Source organism: Phalangium opilio, unplaced genomic scaffold, assembly GCF_054372755.1.
Source record: "Phalangium opilio isolate 3A_F unplaced genomic scaffold, DU_Popi_V2 ptg000329l_1, whole genome shotgun sequence".
In the NCBI taxonomy this organism is placed as follows: Eukaryota; Metazoa; Arthropoda; class Arachnida; order Opiliones; family Phalangiidae; genus Phalangium; species Phalangium opilio.
The window spans coordinates 122,526-139,723 of NW_028324226.1; the positions used below are offsets into that span (position 1 = coordinate 122,526).

The 17,198-nt window shown below is 35.4% G+C and overlaps 5 protein-coding genes and 1 long non-coding RNA gene across 6 annotated transcripts; 2 read left to right on the top strand and 4 right to left on the bottom strand.

Annotated features, from left to right (window-relative positions):
- Positions 1–521: 521 nt before the first annotated feature.
- Positions 522–3,079, top strand: LOC149610122 (uncharacterized). The gene is made up of 7 exons (XM_089858741.1): positions 522–736; positions 836–1,103; positions 1,184–1,264; positions 1,963–2,085; positions 2,148–2,312; positions 2,378–2,587; positions 2,650–3,079. The coding sequence occupies exons 1-7, from the start codon at positions 522–524 to the stop codon at positions 2,854–2,856; spliced, it is 1,269 nt and encodes a 422-aa protein (XP_089714867.1). The 3' UTR covers positions 2,857–3,079.
- On the bottom strand, positions 2,966–4,007 carry LOC149610123 (ubiquitin-conjugating enzyme E2 T-like). The gene is made up of 4 exons (XM_089858744.1): positions 3,867–4,007; positions 3,705–3,807; positions 3,378–3,652; positions 2,966–3,231 (listed from the first exon to the last, which is right to left on the bottom strand). The coding sequence occupies exons 1-4, from the start codon at positions 3,870–3,872 to the stop codon at positions 3,097–3,099; spliced, it is 519 nt and encodes a 172-aa protein (XP_089714870.1). The 5' UTR covers positions 3,873–4,007; the 3' UTR covers positions 2,966–3,096.
- LOC149610124 (uncharacterized) lies at positions 3,909–4,746 on the top strand. The gene is made up of 3 exons (XR_016376483.1): positions 3,909–4,016; positions 4,075–4,150; positions 4,520–4,746. It is a non-coding gene; the product is annotated as an uncharacterized LOC149610124 (long non-coding RNA).
- On the bottom strand, positions 4,709–7,847 carry LOC149610125 (pre-mRNA splicing factor CWF19L1). The gene is made up of 12 exons (XM_089858738.1): positions 7,604–7,847; positions 7,420–7,504; positions 7,271–7,346; positions 7,102–7,203; positions 6,819–7,027; positions 6,536–6,739; positions 6,296–6,421; positions 6,109–6,238; positions 5,949–6,028; positions 5,671–5,880; positions 5,039–5,152; positions 4,709–4,965 (listed from the first exon to the last, which is right to left on the bottom strand). Exons 1-12 carry the CDS (start codon positions 7,624–7,626, stop codon positions 4,723–4,725), a joined length of 1,602 nt encoding a protein of 533 aa, XP_089714864.1. The 5' UTR covers positions 7,627–7,847; the 3' UTR covers positions 4,709–4,722.
- Positions 7,803–16,164, bottom strand: LOC149610126 (mitochondrial potassium channel ATP-binding subunit-like). The gene is made up of 14 exons (XM_089858737.1): positions 16,027–16,164; positions 14,730–15,960; positions 12,620–12,823; positions 11,909–12,209; positions 11,007–11,393; positions 10,789–10,929; positions 10,634–10,719; positions 9,807–10,010; positions 9,667–9,739; positions 9,485–9,604; positions 9,210–9,416; positions 8,575–8,825; positions 8,041–8,188; positions 7,803–7,986 (listed from the first exon to the last, which is right to left on the bottom strand). The coding sequence occupies exons 3-14, from the start codon at positions 12,721–12,723 to the stop codon at positions 7,903–7,905; spliced, it is 2,106 nt and encodes a 701-aa protein (XP_089714863.1). The 5' UTR covers positions 12,724–12,823; positions 14,730–15,960; positions 16,027–16,164; the 3' UTR covers positions 7,803–7,902.
- On the bottom strand, positions 12,862–14,733 carry pall (F-box protein pallbearer). The gene has a single exon (XM_089858740.1). It carries the CDS (start codon positions 14,439–14,441, stop codon positions 13,146–13,148), a length of 1,296 nt encoding a protein of 431 aa, XP_089714866.1. The 5' UTR covers positions 14,442–14,733; the 3' UTR covers positions 12,862–13,145.
- Positions 16,165–17,198: the final 1,034 nt, after the last annotated feature.

The window sequence follows — 17,198 nt, forward strand, 5'->3', positions numbered from 1 at the left end:
GACCCTTCTTTAATATCGCACGCACCACACTCATAGTTTTGCAAATAAAAACTATGCAATATCGCACGCACCACACTCATAGTTTTGCAAATAAAAACTATGCAATATCGCACGCACCACACTCATAGTTTTGCAAATAAAAACTATGCAATATCGCACGCACCACACTCATAGCTTTGCAAATAAAAACTTCGCAATTTAGTAAGTCCATCCATTTTTTTACGCGGCTTCTTTGATGTTTGGCGCTTCCGTAACCTTGAAATAAGAGCGTGGCATCATGCATGTGGCACATTTTTTGACAGCTACTTCTCGTTGTTTAAAAGTCATAATTATTATTAAATCCCATAATCATATATAACGTGGCCATCGAAAGTAAATTACCTACCCCCTATTATTTTATGCGGTATTTTTTCCTGCAGGTGCCAACGATTCAAACTAAAACTATGGCAGCAGCATAAGTTCATAAATAACTTACCGATTCCGAAAGTGTGCATAAATTATCTTACCAAACCGGCTTAAAAATGTTTAGGACGCGAGTTTTCGCTGGTTTCGTGGAAACAGGTTCTTTAGTTATTAATAAAAACTTGCGGAAAAATAATTTCAATAAAATAAATTTAATAAATCGGCAAAATTTCCACTTTTCCATTAAGAGGAATATTCAGTATAAATCTCTCAGTCTTTTTAAAAGTGCGGATTTTACAAGAAATACACACTCTATTAGCAACGTTGAAAAGAAGTAAGGTTTTCACATTAAATTTCTACCAAATTTAGATTCAATTTAATTAATTTAACTTGCAAACCAATTTTAAATAAACTTTAAACTTTAAAACAACAGCTTAAAAGAGCCCAAAATGGATACAGAATTATCCGCGTTTGACGACGTTTTTACCGAATTTTCTACAACAATTAGGAAAGAATTAGAGTTAAAAAATCTAAAAGAAGTCTCGGATTGGATTGAAAAGGGTCTATATTATAATGTCCCTCATGGCAAAAAAAATCGCGGAATAGCTTTGGTTAAAACCTTTCAAATAGTAGCTTCCGATACTGAATTAACGGCTGAAAATTTAAATTTAGCCCGGCTTCTTGGCTGGTGTGTCGAAATGGTGATTAATTTAACTACTCAATTATCTAATATAACTAATTAAAAGATTATAAACAATTAATTAATTAATTAATTAATTAGCTTCAAGCGTTTTTAATTATCCTTGATGATGTCATGGATAAATCTTTAACAAGGAGAGGTCAGGATTGTTGGTACAGGATTGTATGTTTTTTTTTTCATTGTATTATAACAAGAAGTGATATCTAGTTTATTAGGGAGAAGGTATAAGTTCGCCACATTTATAATCTAGCTTTATCTCCAGTCCAAACGTAGCCTGTCCGGAGTTAAACCCCGCCTCTAAATTACAACCAGCATCTCATTGGTTCTTGAAAACTCACGTCAGCAGCGCGACGCGAATGACGAAAATTACAGTCATATTTTCCGACTGAGGAGAGGCGAAATAGGCTAGCCCGGCCTCCTTTTACGTCCCCCCCCCCTTGTATTTTGAAAGGGGGAGAGGCGAAATAGCCCGGCCTCCTTTTACGTCCCCCCCCCTTGTATTTTGAAAGGGGGAGAGGCGAAATAGCCCGGCCTCCTTTTACATCCCCCCCTTGTATTTTGAAAGGGGGAGAGGCGAAATAGCCCGGCCTCCTTTTACATCCCCCCCTTGTATTTTGAAAAGGGGAGAGGCGAAATAGCCCGGCCTCCTTTTACGTCCCCCCTTGTATTGTGAAAGGGGGAGAGGCGAAATAGCCCGGCCTCCTTTTACGTTCCCCCCCCCCTTGTATTTTGAAAGGGGGACTGGGACTATGGCGCGCCAATACTAAGGCATATTATACCTTCTCCCTAATAAACTAGATATCACTTCTTGATTATAATTTTTATTGTGTTGATAAACTCTATTATTATTACGTTTCTAGAAAGGGGTTGGCTTTAACGCCATTAATGACGCAGTTTTGATGGATCAAGCTATTTACATAATTTTGAAAAGGCATTTTTCCCATCTTCCTTGTTACTTAGATTTAATAGAGACTTTTCACGATGTTAGTAATATAATTTGAAATTTTAATTGAACTCAATTAAAATTTAATTAAACTTAATTTAGGTGACGTTATGGACTTCTAGTGGTCAAAGTTTGGACATGTTATCAACTCCAATTGATACCAAACCAAATTTAACCTCTTATACCCCTGAAAGATACGACTCTATCGTAATTCACAAGACTGCTTATTATACTATTTATTTGCCTGTTAAATTGGGCGTAATTCTGGTTGGTAATTAAGTATATAGAAGTAATTAAGGGAATGTAATTAATTAATAAGAAATAATTAACAGGCGGGTAAAAAGGAGGCGTTTACTAAAGAAGTAGAAGACATTCTCTTAAGTATCGGACATTACTTTCAAGTCCAGGATGATATTTTGGATTGTTTTGGCGACCCAAAAATAACGGGGAAAATCGGAACTGATATTGAAGATGCAAAATGCAGCTGGCCAATTGTAACTGCTTATAAACAAGCGACTCCTCAGGACAAACTAATATTAGAGGTTAATTAAGGGTAATTAATTATAATTGGGGGCAATTTTACTAATTAATAAACTATCTTTAGGAAAATTACGGAGTCAATTCCGAAGAAGCTGTTTCCAAAGTTAAGAATATTTATAATAAACTTGGTATTCTATCACAATTCGAGAGCTATGAACTCGAAATATATAATAAAATTGCCAAACGTGTTCAAGAAGTAACGGAAAAAAGTGATATTCCAGCTATTGTATTTTTTGGATTACTTGATAAAATTTATAAAAGGAAAAAATGATTCAGGAAAATTCAAAATTGCTAATAAATATATATTGAATTGATAAATCATCTAACTGGTATTTTTTATATAATCTAAGATTAATTTAATCAATAATAATATTGCTCAATTAATTTAAATACGTGGAAATGTTTTATTTATGATTTGTTTCAAATTTATAAAAATATTATCATTATGTTCAAGCTAATTTTTGGTTTAATGAAAATAAAATTAATTCTAATTATTTTCTCTTGTTGGAATTTATTTTTTTAATTTTTTAGTAGCGGGTTCCCCCAAATTAACGGCTTCTTTACTTGAAACTGTAATAGCTTTTTCCAATGTCAATTTCTTTGCCTTCTTTTCAAAAAGTTCATAATTTGATTTGTATTCTACAGCCTAAAATATTGAGTACTCATTCATTTAAGGCCGCTTATGGGACCAAGGCTTAGCGTTGAGTAAGGGATGGGCAAGGTCAATGACCCTCTGCACCAAGGCTTAAGGAGGGCTGGCTCTAAAGGAGCTATAACAAAATATTTACTTACAATTTCATTGGCCAAAGGGTCATCAGGGTTAGGAGTATTCATTAAAAGCAAAATGCTGGACAAAACGGTGGAAATATTCAAGGCTGGAGTCCAGCATCCATGGGGTTGAGCTTTTAGAATGTCCAAACAAATTCTTCCAGCAGAATCAATGTTTGGATGATAGATTGGAGTTTTGAAGCTAACTCGAGGAGGTTCAAAGGGATATCTATCGGGAATTTGAACTTCTAATTGGAAAACTCCATTTTCGTAAGGAGTTCCTTCGCAGCCGGCGATACCTAAGCTAAAGCTGATTAGGCCTAGAAATAGTTTTTCACTATCCAAACTTACTGGCTCCCAAATTCACTAAACTGTCATCAATAGTCCAAGCACTTATACCAAACGGAGGGCTATTCCTTAGCGCTTCAATTTCCTTCTTCATTCTCGACATTCGCTGCATTTTTTAATTAATTATTCCGGATATAAATATAATACCGTTAATCAATCACTTACCGCCATAATGTCAAACGCAACTAGCAGACGACACAATAATCACGTGACTGAAGGTTGATTTTTACCGCCATCTAGTGTAAGTCAAAAGGAAAAGGTCAAGGAGAAAAAATGGCTACGAAAAACGTTCTTCAGTTGCAATTTTTGCAAAAGGTTCGTAACTTTCGTTAAAATTAATGGTAATTAACTCAAAAATTAATTTATATTTCAGATAAAACCTATTTTGACGAGGTTATCATCAGGTTCAAGTTCCAACAGGCCACCAACACCAAAACCTCCGCCACAAAGTGAGTTTTAAGCCAAGGCTTAGCTGAAATTTTCAATAGAGTGCTGTCAGTTGTGACGTCAGATCCAAGGTTAAACGTCACGAGTCTGCCTTTAGCAATGGGCGGCCATGACAGTTACCGTTTTTTCTTTATGGGAAAACAGCATGGGTGACGTCACACCGGCGCTTCTGACAGCACTCTATAGAGCTATCTCAGTTGTGACGTCAGTGTCTGGGTAAAACGTCACGTGTTTAGCTTTGGCAGTGGGCGGCCATGTTTGGTACCGCTTTGGTTCTATGGGCAAATAGCATGGGTGACGTCACAATGAGCCTTCTGAAAGGCTTAGCTGGAATTTTCAATATTAAATTAAAATTACATTTTTGGGAAAAGGTTCATCATCATCGGGAAGCTCGAGCAGTGATGGCAAATCATACCAAGTTCCCGAATATTATCAACATAATGAATACACATTTTTCGATTACATGATTCATATGAATGATAAAAGATTGAAGCAACCTTCATCAATCAACAAATAATAAATAAATAAATTAAAAATGTACTAAAAATAAAAACAAAATGTAGCTTAAATAAATTTATTCCGCTAATGTGAAATCAAATTTTTGAAATTCTTTTCGAAACTGAGCTACTAGAGCGCTTTCTTCCTCTTTACTTCTACTACAATTTTTCCAATCTTCTTTACCGGGTAAATTCAAAAGTTCAGAACTTGTCAAAACTTCGCGTCCAAAATGAAGAGAGAATCTCTTATTAATCCGATGAAATAACTTTTCTCTATTTGGTAATTCCACAAAGAAATAAGGAATTCCTTGCCTTACAATCTGGAAGAATAAATAATTATAATAATTAGCCCTAATTCTATTAATAATTAATTTAAAAAATAATATTAAATACCTGTTTTAAATCGGTATGTTTTGGAATTTCATCTAAAACGTAATTCTGATCTTTTCCATATTCAACAAAGACATCCTTGACATTAGAAGAGATTGAATTTGAAACTGGAATCACCTGAATATGTTTAATTAATTAGTTAATTAAGGCCTAAATTAATTATAAATTAAGGCCTAAATTAATTAATAATTATAAATTAAGGCTTAAATTAATTATAAATTAATTATAAATTAAGGCTTAAATTAATTATAAATTAATTATAAATTAAGGCTTAAATTAATTATAAATTAAGGCTTAAATTAATTATAAATTAAGGCTTTAATTATAAATTAAGGCTTAAATTAATTATAAATTAAGGCTTAAATTAATTATAAATTAAGGCTTAAATTAATTATAAATTAAGGCTTAAATTAATTATAAATTAAGGCTTAAATTAATTATAAATTAAGGCTTAAAATAATTATAAATTAAGGCTTAAAATAATTATAAATTAATTATAAATTAAGGCTTAAATTTAATTATAAATTAAGGCTTAAATTAATTATAAATTAAGGCTTAAATTTAATTATAAATTAAGGCTTAAATTAATTATAAATTAAGGCTTAAAATAATTATAAATTAACTAAATTTCAAACCTGAATTTGTAAATGGGGCGATTTAAAGTTTCTTTCATAAAAGACAACTCCTTTTCCTTTAGATTTATAAAAAAAACGTAATGCAACTTTATATTTTTCAACTTCTTCTAAAACATCATCTGTTAAATATATCGTTGATTGATAATGTCCAATGGGTAGAATTAAAACATGATCAGGAACTAAAGCTCCTTTGGCTAAGGCTACATAAACCTACAAATTCAAATTTATTAATTAATTAATAATTAACAGATTAGGAATTAATTTCAAAGTTAACTAACAAAATCTCCAACACTAATAACGAGATGTTTTTCTGCTTCAGGACTTCCCAAACAAAACCAACAAGGTCCCATGGGTTTTGCTAATTAATAAAATTAATAAAAACAAATTATCACTCAAGTTATTAACTATTTAATTAAAATTAAAGTTAATTAAACTTACGATGATGATCATATTTTTGTTTCTTGTTTCTCTGCTGATCAAACTGATTATTATTTCCTTGATGTTTTTTACGTTTAAAATCAGAATGTGTAGAATCAAGGTCATAAAAAAACTGGGCTGATTTTTCAACCTATAATTAAAATTAGTGGTTAAAAAATTAAAATTTTAATTAACCAAGACTTTTTACATTTTGAGTCAATCTCATTTGGGCTGAAGAAAAAATAAAGGGACACTCAGTTACATCTGGAGGTTGTTGAGTTAATTCAGATGTCGTTATTGTTGATAAAGGAACAATTGAAAATGCGTAAAGCCACTTTAATTTAATTAAATAAAATTATTAATAACTAATTTTAATAAATGAATTAAATACTAAATAGGTAATTAATAATTATTAATTAATTTTAAATGGGTAATTAATAATAATTACTTTTGTTTTTGTTGTATTTCCAACTTTTCCTAATGAAATAAATCTAGTGCAATGACGTGGTTTTTCATTCAATATTCTATGATTTCTATAAGGTAATCTTTCGTAATTAAGTCCTTCCAACCCGGCAAAATGATACCGAGGCATCAAACTTTGAGCTAATTTGGCTAAAAGTTCCGATCCGGTATTTGAAACATCAAAATTATCCTGGATTAAAAAATAAAAGGTAAGTTTTCATTTTTCAAAATTTTTGAATTAATACTAATTAAAGTAATTAATTAGTTACTGGAGGTTTTGCGTATTTAGTTACTCCCTTGGGCCATTGGGATGTTAACAAAACATCAACTCCTTTAAAACCAGCGGCTTCAACAACAGATTCTTGGAATTCGCCAATTTCTTGTAGATTAAATGTCCAATCCTCAGAATCTTTGCTTTCATTTCCGCTTAAATAAGCGACTTTTAAACCAGATGAGCCCGTAAGAATACCCTTTTTGCCTAGAAATTAATTTAAACTTGACAGTTCTAATCGAGGAAAATGGGAGTTTTAAAAAGGAAACAAACAAACAAACCTAGATAAACAATATTAGGACATATTTCACATCCATCTGCGGAGGGAAAGTATTTGCAGTGTTCTGGCTTACAGGGTCCAAGAATATAAGTCACAATTGGAGCTAAAATAAACTTCCAATAAATTCTAAACATATTTTCATCATTTCTTTATGATAAATCATTTAATACCTTGAGCTTTACCACTAACATAATCTTCCCATTCACTATTGTCATCCCCAAAAAAGTTACCAACACAGAATATCATCTTTCGGGATAAATTTAATTTAATTTAATCAATATATAAATGAAGGCGATTTAATTTAGTTAATTTTAATTACCTCGAAAGGTCCATTCTTTTTATTGACGGCGCTGACGCGACTAAAAAACTGTTTAAATTTCCCATCAACATCACCACTAGCAAGGCTGAACACGATAAAAATTAACCAAGGCTTAGCGAGAAACTTAAACAATTTTCAGTTTACGTAATATTTATAGACGAAAGTATTTAATACATATACTTACACTTTAAGAACTCCTTTGGACATAATTTATTATTAATTATAACTTAGTACTGTCCAAAAATAATTAAAAACAAAATGAAGTCACGCTGCTCGGTTTAATGATTCAATCTGTAACGCCGCGCACCGCCATATTGTTGTCACGTGGGACGGTGACGTCGGGGAAGGCTGCGAAAAGCCGCGAAATTCAAACTGACGATCAACACGAGTTCAAAATTAATCTTTATTGGATAATCAGATTACGGATTTATATCATTGAAAATAAAATTTGTAAACAATCCTTAACAATAATAATAAATTATTTTAATTTTTATCGTAAATAATTTGTTGTTGAGTTAATTGCCAATATAATCCCTTCAATTTTTGAAGTTGATAATGATTTCCAAGCTGAAAAAGGAACGGGTTACGCAAATAAATGACATTAATTAGCATATTATTTACTTCGGCCACTTTTCCATTCGCAATAACGGCAATTAAATCGGAATTTTGAATGGTACTCAAACGATGAGCAATAACCAAGACAGTACGACCCTTGACAACTTTAGACAAGGCATCTTGGACTGCTGCCTCCGACTCCGTATCTAATGCGCTGCCAACCAATCAAACAAACACTCAGCGAAAATAATCGGGAATAGACTTAAACCAGGGATAAATGAGGTAAGGTGGATTGGAAATGATGACGGGCTACCTGCAGCACCGTAACTCTCCCAGTGTACCTCGCGCACGCCCATACCCTAAGGTAGGCGATTGGTAAGTGCTGCCGCGTAGCGCCATTGTTTTGAATGAGAACAAGCTTTTATTTTTAAGACAGAGGGGGGGGGGCGTCCTTTACGATTTCATACTGCACGACCCTACCTAAACGGTGAGGATACTGGGAGGACTTCGGTGCGGTAGGGTGGGGGTACAGAGACAACGTTATAGGTATGGGGGTTTCCACGCCATCCCTCTCTCTCTCCTTCAATCTTGAAGTCATACCTAGTTGCTTCGTCTAAGATAAGAATGGTTGGATCTTTCAATAGGGCTCTAGCAATAGCGATACGTTGTTTTTGACCACCCGATATGGTCACTCCTCTTTCACCTAAAACAGTGTTAAAACCTTGGGGGAAATTTGACACAAAGTCAAAAGCGTTGGCTAACTTGGCCGCCTGGTAAACCTCTTCGTCACTGGCGTCTGGTCTTCCGTACCGTATATTTTCTAAAACGGAAGTGGCGAACAAGACTGGTTCCTGTTCATTTGACACAAAATAATTCAGATCTTAACGGGGAAAACGGAATAAGCCCAATCAAGAAGTGATATCTAGTTTATTAGGGAGAGGGTTTAAGTTTCCTAAGTATTCGCGCGCCATAGTCCCAGTCCCCCTTTCAAAATACAAGGGGGGGGGGGACGTAAAAGGAGACCGGGCTATTTCGCCTCTCCTCAGTCGGAAAATACGTAATTTTCGTCTTTCGCGTCGCGCTGACGTGAGTTTTCAAGAACCAATGAGATGCTGGTTGTAATTTAGAAGGGGGATTAACTCCGGACGGACTGAAGATAAAGCTAGAAATGTGGCGAATTTATACCTTCTCCTAGGCTAATAAACTAGATATCACTTCTTGGCCCAATCTTATACCTGATTAATAAAGCCAATAACTTCCCCTCTTAACCACGTAGGATTTAAATCTCGAATATCTCGACCGTCTAAGGATATTTCACCTTTGTCAATATCGTAAAATCTTTCTAACAAAGCGGCCACCGTTGACTTTCCACCTCCTGATAAGCCGCAAAGAGCTACAATCTTCCCTTTCGGTAGCGTTAAGTTAAAATCATTTAAAACCACCTTAAAGATGGGGAGTCATTTTGTAATGAAAACCTTCTTTTCGGAACTAAAACGGAAGTGAATTTTACTTGTTCCGGTCTAGTAGGATAGGAAAACGTAACATTTTTAAATTCAACATTCCCTTCTACCGCATTTTTGTCAATAATTAGCCCCGATTCGATACTAACAGATGGTTTCAATTGAATATACTAAAAAATTAAATAAATTAATGCTAATTTGCGCCAACCAAAACATTAATAAGCTTAATAACCTGAAATATTCTGGAACCAGCTGCGGTACCTCGTACATATAGACCAAATAGTAAGGAAAGCTGAGTTAAGGACCTAATTAAGCGGCATATTTAAGTTTAATTTAACATTTGGGGGGGGGGGGAGATTAAAATAAATTAACCTTTGAATAGTTTGAGACGCCACTAAAAAGGACATTAAACTGCCCGCTGACATTTCTTCCGAGCAAAAGAGGAGACCACCAAATCCAAGAACTCCCAATACAATCCCATTCAAAGCTAAATTGACAGCGCCTTGAAAAGCGCCGATACCAAGACCCAAACTAGTCTGCAAAGTTTCGGCTTTCAAACATTCATTTTCGTAGATTCTACGCTTGGAAATAAATATTCAATTTTCTTATTTTTTTTTTCTTCAGCCGTTCATTTTGACAAGGCTCATACAACTACTGGAAAACCAATTTCCCTGAGATTTCCAGGTTTCCCCCAATATATTTTCCCAGAGTTTTCCAGGTTTTTTAACGTATGTAAAGGACTTTCACGCAACTCCAATAGAACCAATGTTATATAACAGTAAGTGATAAGCCACCATAATAACATAATAACAATAAGTGAGACACTCTCATAAGTAACACAATACCAATAAGTGATACACTCCCATAAGTAACGCAATACCAATAAGTGATACACTCCCATAAGTAACGCAATACCAATAAGTGATACACTACCATAAGTAACGCAATACCAATAAGTGATACACTCCCATAAGTAACACAATACCAATAAGTGATACAGTCCCATAAGTAACATAATAACAATGAGTGAGACACTCCCATAAGTAACATACAAATACGCCCACGTTAACCCTACGGAGGGAATGTTTATGAACATTTTTCTTAATTACTCGGCTCCTGTTTGCAAATTCACTAAAACCTTAAAATTTCCCTAATTTCCCTGAGTTTTCCAGGTTTGTATGAACCCTGTTTGAGATTACTCTATTTCTTTGGATTCCATAGCGAAAGCTCGAACGGTACGAATATTACCGATCGCCTCATCAGCTACCGCGGACGCTCTCCCAGTCTAAAGCGAATCTAATTTTAATATCACGTTGATTATAGACGCGCCTCCTCGAAGGGAGTGTTTATTTACTTGAGCTTGCGCAGCTTTGGATAAAACTCGCAAAAACGATCCTAAAGTTGCTCCAGCGATTATCAAAGTCGGTAAAATAATCACCATTAATCCCGTCAACTTGCTCGAAATTAAATACAAAGATATAACGCATCCCACCGCCTAAATTAAACATCAATTACAAACAGCCTCGTCTCAACCCTAATTGCGCTGGAAATGACAACAAAAAAGGGGCTAACTTGAGTGGAACTTCTCAATCCTTGAGAAATACACATTTTAAAAGCGCTTTTAAACTCTTGGACATCCGACGTGAGTCTACTTAAAATCTCGCCCGTTTTGTGATTATCAAAGAAAGCTATGTCTTGTTTGATAATGGAAGAGAACAAAGCGCTTCTCAGTCTGGTAGACATTCTTTCACCGGAAATGGACAAACCAGAAATGTACAAGAAAGTAAAGAAGCTCTGAGCCAAATAATACTGAAAAAGTTTCAGAACGGGCCCTCGAATTTCGCTCAAAAATGAATCCGAGTTGGCCACACTCTTGTCAATAAACTTCGATATTACATTGACTAAATCTCCCAAAGTTATGGGGATTTTTACGTTTAAATACGAGACCACAAGAGCACTCTGCAATTATATTGAGAAATTCATTATATAGATAGTTTACACACATGGAGGATTCATACCATTTACACCAGAAGGCCTGGCTACCTGGAGGACAAAAACCGGTCTGCTTTTGTCCGCCAGGTAGCCCGGCCTTCTGGTGTAAATGGTATGAATCCTCCATGTGTGTGTAAACTATCTATAGTCTCATTTTTGAGTTATATCAAGAAGTGAAATCAAGTTCATTAGGGTGAAGTTATAAGATGACAAAGTATTCGCCCCATTTCAAAATACAAGGGGGGACGTAAAAGGAGGCCCAACTATTTCGCCTCTCCTCAGTCGGAAAATACGTAATTTTCGTCATTCGCGTCGCGCTGACGCGAGTTTTCAAGAACCAATGAGATGCTGGTTGTAATTTAGAGGCGGGGATTAACTCCGGACCTACGTTTGGACTGGAGATAAAGCTAAAAATGTGGCGAATTTATACCTTCTCCCTAATAAACTAGATATCACTTCTTGGTTATATTGAGTCAGCTTACAATTATGGAGGCCAAGATGTACCATTTTTCAGGTTTGACAAAACCCCACAACTGTTTGAAATCAAATGGTAATTCTTTCTCTTTTTGGTCGCTAGCCACCAATCGACTGTGAGAGAAATCAATCTCCTCAGTCGCTGGGGCATCGCATTTAATCCAGATTTTATCACGATTAACGTTTAAAATGGCAGTCAATGAAAGACCACTCGTGACGCTTCCAACTCCAAATAATATTCCGTTCAACGTATTGTTTTTAAGTCGCGCCGTTTTCGAAGCATTCTTATAAACGTTTGAGGTGCAAAATCTTGGAATTGGAAATTTAAACGATTACAGTTTAATTTTTGTTTGTAAATACGAAATAAACAATTAATGCAGGGATAGATTTAATTTTAGAAGTAGGAATGGAGAACGGTTAGTATTTACTCCAGTCCGACTCATAGCCCCGTATAGAGCCCCTCCCTCCAACACGTAACGAAAAGTTTAAATTATCTTATTGGCTCACTTAAACTACGTTTTGATGACGTTGCTGACGGGGACGGCGAAAAATACGTAAGTCCTTTATACCTCTGTCGCAATGACCCTCCCGCCTCTTCTTTCACACCCCTACGTCCCGTGGAAGGGGGTCCGGGACTTTGACGCGCGCTCAGATTACTCTGTTCTCCATTCCTACTTCTAAAATTAAATCTATTCCTGATTAATGTTTTAAAAACAAACCGTGATAAACTTGATTTAAAGAGATTAGAGTTGAAAGAAATAGCGTTGGATGACTTAAACTGACTAAAGTTAAACAAAGTTCTACGCAAGTGTATAAGTAACATTTTGTAATATATATATTTTTTTTTCAAGGTTAAAGTTAATTTAAAGTTTATATGTCTTCCTCCAAAGATATTTTGGGCAATGCAATGCGCACTCAGTCATCTAGGTATAGATTGAAAGAATTTGAAATTACAATAAAATTTCATTTCCTTTTTTAACTTTCAATGATTTTTGTTTATTTATCCCCACTCCTTACAGAATTTTGTCATAGAATTGTTCTTTTTTAATTATGGTTTTTTTAACTTCATTTATGTAATAAAAAAATAGTCCTAAATAATTTGATTTAATTGATTTCGTTATTTCGAACTTAAAAAGTTGAGATACTGCAAAATAACACCAGAATAAATACCTTGTACACTAGGGTTTAATAACTATGTATATTGTATATATAACGGGGATTTGGGTAAGAGCTAGAATATATCATTTATTTTAGTTTGAAACGTTTTCCATCTCTTTCTTGAGGAGCGGCGGAAACTTTGCGTTTGTTCATGGTCTTGGCAGCCGCAGTCTTGATGTTTTTAGACATGTTCCTTGTTTGAACGGCCTCGGTCGAGCTAACCCTGGTCTCTTTGTCTTTTTCTTGGTTTGATTTGACTTCGTCCAGAGAAGAGATCTTTTCGTTTTTGATAATAATTTCGTCCGAAGTTTCATTTTCTTCCTTTGTCTCATCCTTCTTGACATTTAAGACCTTAACCATGGAAGAACTTGGTAAGGAATCTTCAGATAAGCATTGGTTTCTCGAACGACTTAAAACTGAAGCCACGTGACGATCGTATTCCAATAATTTTCGGCTAATTTCTCCGATTTTACCGTCTTGTTCAGCCAATCGCGTATTTTGATCCTGAATTTGTTGTTGTTGTTCAGTCACCTTTTTTTCCAGCCCATTAATTTTCTTCTTCAAGGCTACATTCTCAGCTTGATTACGTTTAGTATCAGCTTGTTTTTTATCCGATTCTTTCAGCCTCTTTTTGATGTCGGGAAGTTCGACTAATTTGCGTTCGTGATCAGTTGTTTTCTTCTTCAATTCTAACAGATCTTTTTTGACGGTGGCGCTGTAAGTCGTCATTTGTTTCAATCCTGATTGTATCTTTTTAAGTTCCTGTTTAAGGGAGCTCCCGATACAAGTGTTATTTCCACGGGGAGAAATTTTGAAGGTGGTAGAGGGGGTCAGAGTGATGGTGGTGCGACGAGAAGCCCCAATTCTTTGTTTCAATAAAGGGACAATATGTTCGTCAAAATGTTCCATAGCCATTGAGGAGATATCTCGCAATTCTTGCAATATTTCGTGAGAACGAGGCGGAGTAGCCGTAGCTTGAATATTGCGTAAGACCAAATAGATTTCGTCTATAACTTTCCCAGGGATAAAGCAGCAGAGACCCATATCAACGTACTTCATGAAGGTCATGCTAAGTAGCGATAATCTCGTTTCGATGGCCGTTAGGATATCAGAATGCCTAGCCAGAGGGTGATCTCTCCTTTCCGATTCTCGTCTGGGTAGCTGAGCTTTGATATCTCTCAAACATTGCGCGTGGTACCGTTCCACTCTCAAAAAACCCCGATTAAGTAATCGTTGGCAGCATTTGTTAAACTTTGGACAAACGACCCGCAAACGACTGATTTCGTCGTAACTAAAGTACGATACTATCTTGTCCAGAACTTCCTCCGGCAAGTTAAGAAGCTGCAGTTTGTTATTACCTCCGGTAACGCGAGCCACAGCCATATTGTCACTTTTTTATTTCAATTGTTTTATATAACACTACAATGTCTCACGTTATATTTCTTAATTCAAAGTACGATAGCAAAAGAAAGAAGAAACACTTGGAATAAATACAAACACTAAATATATACATCATTCATTATTGTCCCATTTTGCGGTACACTATGATTTCCGATTCCGAATTTTACCAACCCCATTTTTTTCATTAAAACATTTCATTACCCCTTCCCTTATAACCAAGGCTTAAGCCCTCAATTAAAAATACTACATATATTAACATTAGAGACTTACCCACGATCCAGGTTTTAATCCAAATAGAATTCCAATTGTTAATGCACAATTTAGCTTTACACTCAATTAATTTTTATTATTATAAAGCGCAAAAGTCACGACTAAAATTTATAAGCCACCATTATTAAATAACAGCGACCCGCGTCAACAAATCGACGGATCACGGATTCTAAATTACTAAATCACTTCAGTTCAGCTTCAGCATAGCCTCCAGAGTCCTTGCAGTTCGGATCTCGGGAAGGCACCGAAAGTACTGACGACCTGATCAAACTTCACCCTTTTCCACGGCCGAAAATGGGGCGCCAAAAGCTGAAAACTACGGACCAGGGTTGGAAATAAGGTGGATTTTGTTAGTGGTCCTCGGGACCAATGACCCCTCATGTTGGAATTATTAAACTGGTCCTTGGGGCCAGCGACCCTTGCATTAATTGTTTTTTTTACTGGTCCCATTATAAAATTTCTAAATTGGTGAGAATAAGAAACGCGTAAAGGCACAAAAGTAAGCTGAAAGTTCTAATTGATTTTGAATTTTTCACTGTAGGAAAGAGTAGCGTATCAAAATCAAAAAACAGTTAACTTTTATTTCTTATTACAATTTTGCGACTAGTTGCCACTAAATATCAATCAACGTGTCTAATGATATTTGAATTTCCAATGTCAAAATTGTAAATTCAGTACTTATAACCGTTTTCCAAGTCTCCAAGATAAAAAACCAGGGGTGTGCGAGTACTCGTTAAGTTCGAGTACTCGGTTCGAGTATCGAGCCGAGTACTCGACTCGATACTCGATAACAACACATTGAGATACTCGAGACAGATTCAAGTAGCTTTTTAACATCTTAAATACTCGACAAATACTCGAGTCCGAGGCTTACAACTATAGCAGACGATGAGTTCATGATCATTTATTTTGAAAATCACCTGTTCAATGTTTAATTGATCACTATTTTTTTGAACTAGTTAGATGTTAGATAATTGAAAATCTTCGTTATTTTCAAGAAATTTACAAAATTGCTACTCGACAAGTCAATATTTGAGACTCGATAATTACTCGAAAGAACCAAAATTTGACCTATCTAAATACTCGATACTCGAAAGTATTTTTGAGACTCGGCTCGATACTCGATAAGAAATTAGTTTCGATACTCGGACTCGGCTCGAAACCGAAAAAACGGGACTCGCACACCACTGCACAAAACCCAACCCCAGCATCCTCCTTGTCCAAAACAAACCTTTTAAAAGTATTAGATTATACATGATTTTACCAGATTGTCTAGCCCATTTTTAGTTAGTTTTACCTCAAGTAACCAAGGAACGCTTTCGCTGTAACGTTTGAAGCTAGCGCACATGTCGGCGAAACTAACCTTCTCGAAGAGAATTATTATATACTTCTGGTATTATTGACCATTGTCGTTACTGTAGGCATAGCCCCCTGGATCACGCGACAAATTTCAAAAGATTTGAGCCATTATTTGCCAAATTAGGGCCAAAAAACGGTGTTCCTCCCATAGACGACCATGTTAAAAGCTGACGGCTTTGATTTTTCGAGCAAAATCCCCGATACGCGCTTTAACATAGGAAAATAATTCTTTGGGCGGGCTTCTATAGCGCGAGCAGCCTGCGTCCGCGAGTCGCGTGATCCAGGGGGCTATGCTGGAGGGAAGACTCGCATCTCTCGCCATTGAACCATTTTAGGTGGAATTTCTGATAGCATTTTGACGTGTATTGCAACCCGATTATTCTTACAGGACACCCTCTTTATGGGGCATAGCATCTTCTTTCTTCATTACTTTTTTTATTTTAGTAATTTTCTAATTAAGAACAGGAATAATTAGGCCAAAAACAAACAAAGATTTTGGAATATTAATTTCAGAACTTTTATTTGATCTAGATCAACGTAAAACTGGGTCCCATGTAAAATGAATTAACTTTCATAGGAATTAGTTTAATTACTATGATATCAGGTTTCAACCTATTAGACAAACACGTTTATAGGGTGGTTTTTCCAGCTGCAGGAATCCATAAACTCCAGTACCACTTTTTAAAAGTGTTTTGGGCTGTTTAGAAGACATTAGTAAATTGTAATTAACTAAATTATTAATTATATTAGAAAATAGAAACAATAAAATTGAAACGCACGCTCCCGCCATATTTTGAAGTCTGCCTAACTTCAGCAGCGCCATCTAGTGGTCTATATTTGCACCAAAATAAGCCTATTCATTCTGGGTTCTTTTGGAGCGATTTCCGTGGGAACGAGATGCTGCGATTTTCTGTGCGATTTTTGCTGGTAAATATTTTGATTTTATTTATATTTTAAGGGTTAATTTTGATTAAATAACAAAGTTTTATCGCAACCGATCGGAAATTAAGCGTTGGAAGTGGAAAATTTATGGTCAACCGTGCCAAAATACGTTTGTAAATTACGACCAAGGCTTACGGGACCACTTTGGTTGGCACCACTGGCTGGTGC

What these genes read in the sequence shown, in the direction of transcription:
- LOC149610122 (XM_089858741.1), top strand. Translation starts at nt 522, where the DNA reads ATGTTTAGGACGCGAGTTTTCGCTGGTTTCGTGGAAACAGGTTCTTTA. An exon ending in TTGGCTGGTGTGTCGAAATG is followed by an intron (nt 1,104 to 1,183) that starts GTGATTAATTTA and finishes TTAATTAATTAG; the next exon opens with CTTCAAGCGTTTTTAATTAT. An exon ending in AGGACAAACTAATATTAGAG is followed by an intron (nt 2,588 to 2,649) that starts GTTAATTAAGGG and finishes AACTATCTTTAG; the next exon opens with GAAAATTACGGAGTCAATTC.
- LOC149610123 (XM_089858744.1), bottom strand. An exon ending in TTTAGTGAATTTGGGAGCCA is followed by an intron (nt 3,653 to 3,704) that starts GTAAGTTTGGAT and finishes GCTTTAGCTTAG; the next exon opens with GTATCGCCGGCTGCGAAGGA. An exon ending in ACCCTTTGGCCAATGAAATT is followed by an intron (nt 3,232 to 3,377) that starts GTAAGTAAATAT and finishes TCAATATTTTAG; the next exon opens with GCTGTAGAATACAAATCAAA.
- LOC149610125 (XM_089858738.1), bottom strand. Translation starts at nt 7,626, where the DNA reads ATGTCCAAAGGAGTTCTTAAAGT. An exon ending in TCCTAATATTGTTTATCTAG is followed by an intron (nt 7,028 to 7,101) that starts GTTTGTTTGTTT and finishes ATTAATTTCTAG; the next exon opens with GCAAAAAGGGTATTCTTACG. An exon ending in ACAAAAATATGATCATCATC is followed by an intron (nt 6,029 to 6,108) that starts GTAAGTTTAATT and finishes TTTATTAATTAG; the next exon opens with CAAAACCCATGGGACCTTGT.
- LOC149610126 (XM_089858737.1), bottom strand. Translation starts at nt 12,723, where the DNA reads ATGTTACTTATACACTTGCGTAGAACTTTGTTTAACTTTAGTCAGTTT. An exon ending in ATCCTACTAGACCGGAACAA is followed by an intron (nt 9,417 to 9,484) that starts GTAAAATTCACT and finishes CCCATCTTTAAG; the next exon opens with GTGGTTTTAAATGATTTTAA. An exon ending in TTATTGGCTTTATTAATCAG is followed by an intron (nt 8,826 to 9,209) that starts GTATAAGATTGG and finishes TCAAATGAACAG; the next exon opens with GAACCAGTCTTGTTCGCCAC.
- pall (XM_089858740.1), bottom strand. Translation starts at nt 14,441, where the DNA reads ATGGCTGTGGCTCGCGTTACCGGAGGTAATAACAAACTGCAGCTTCTT.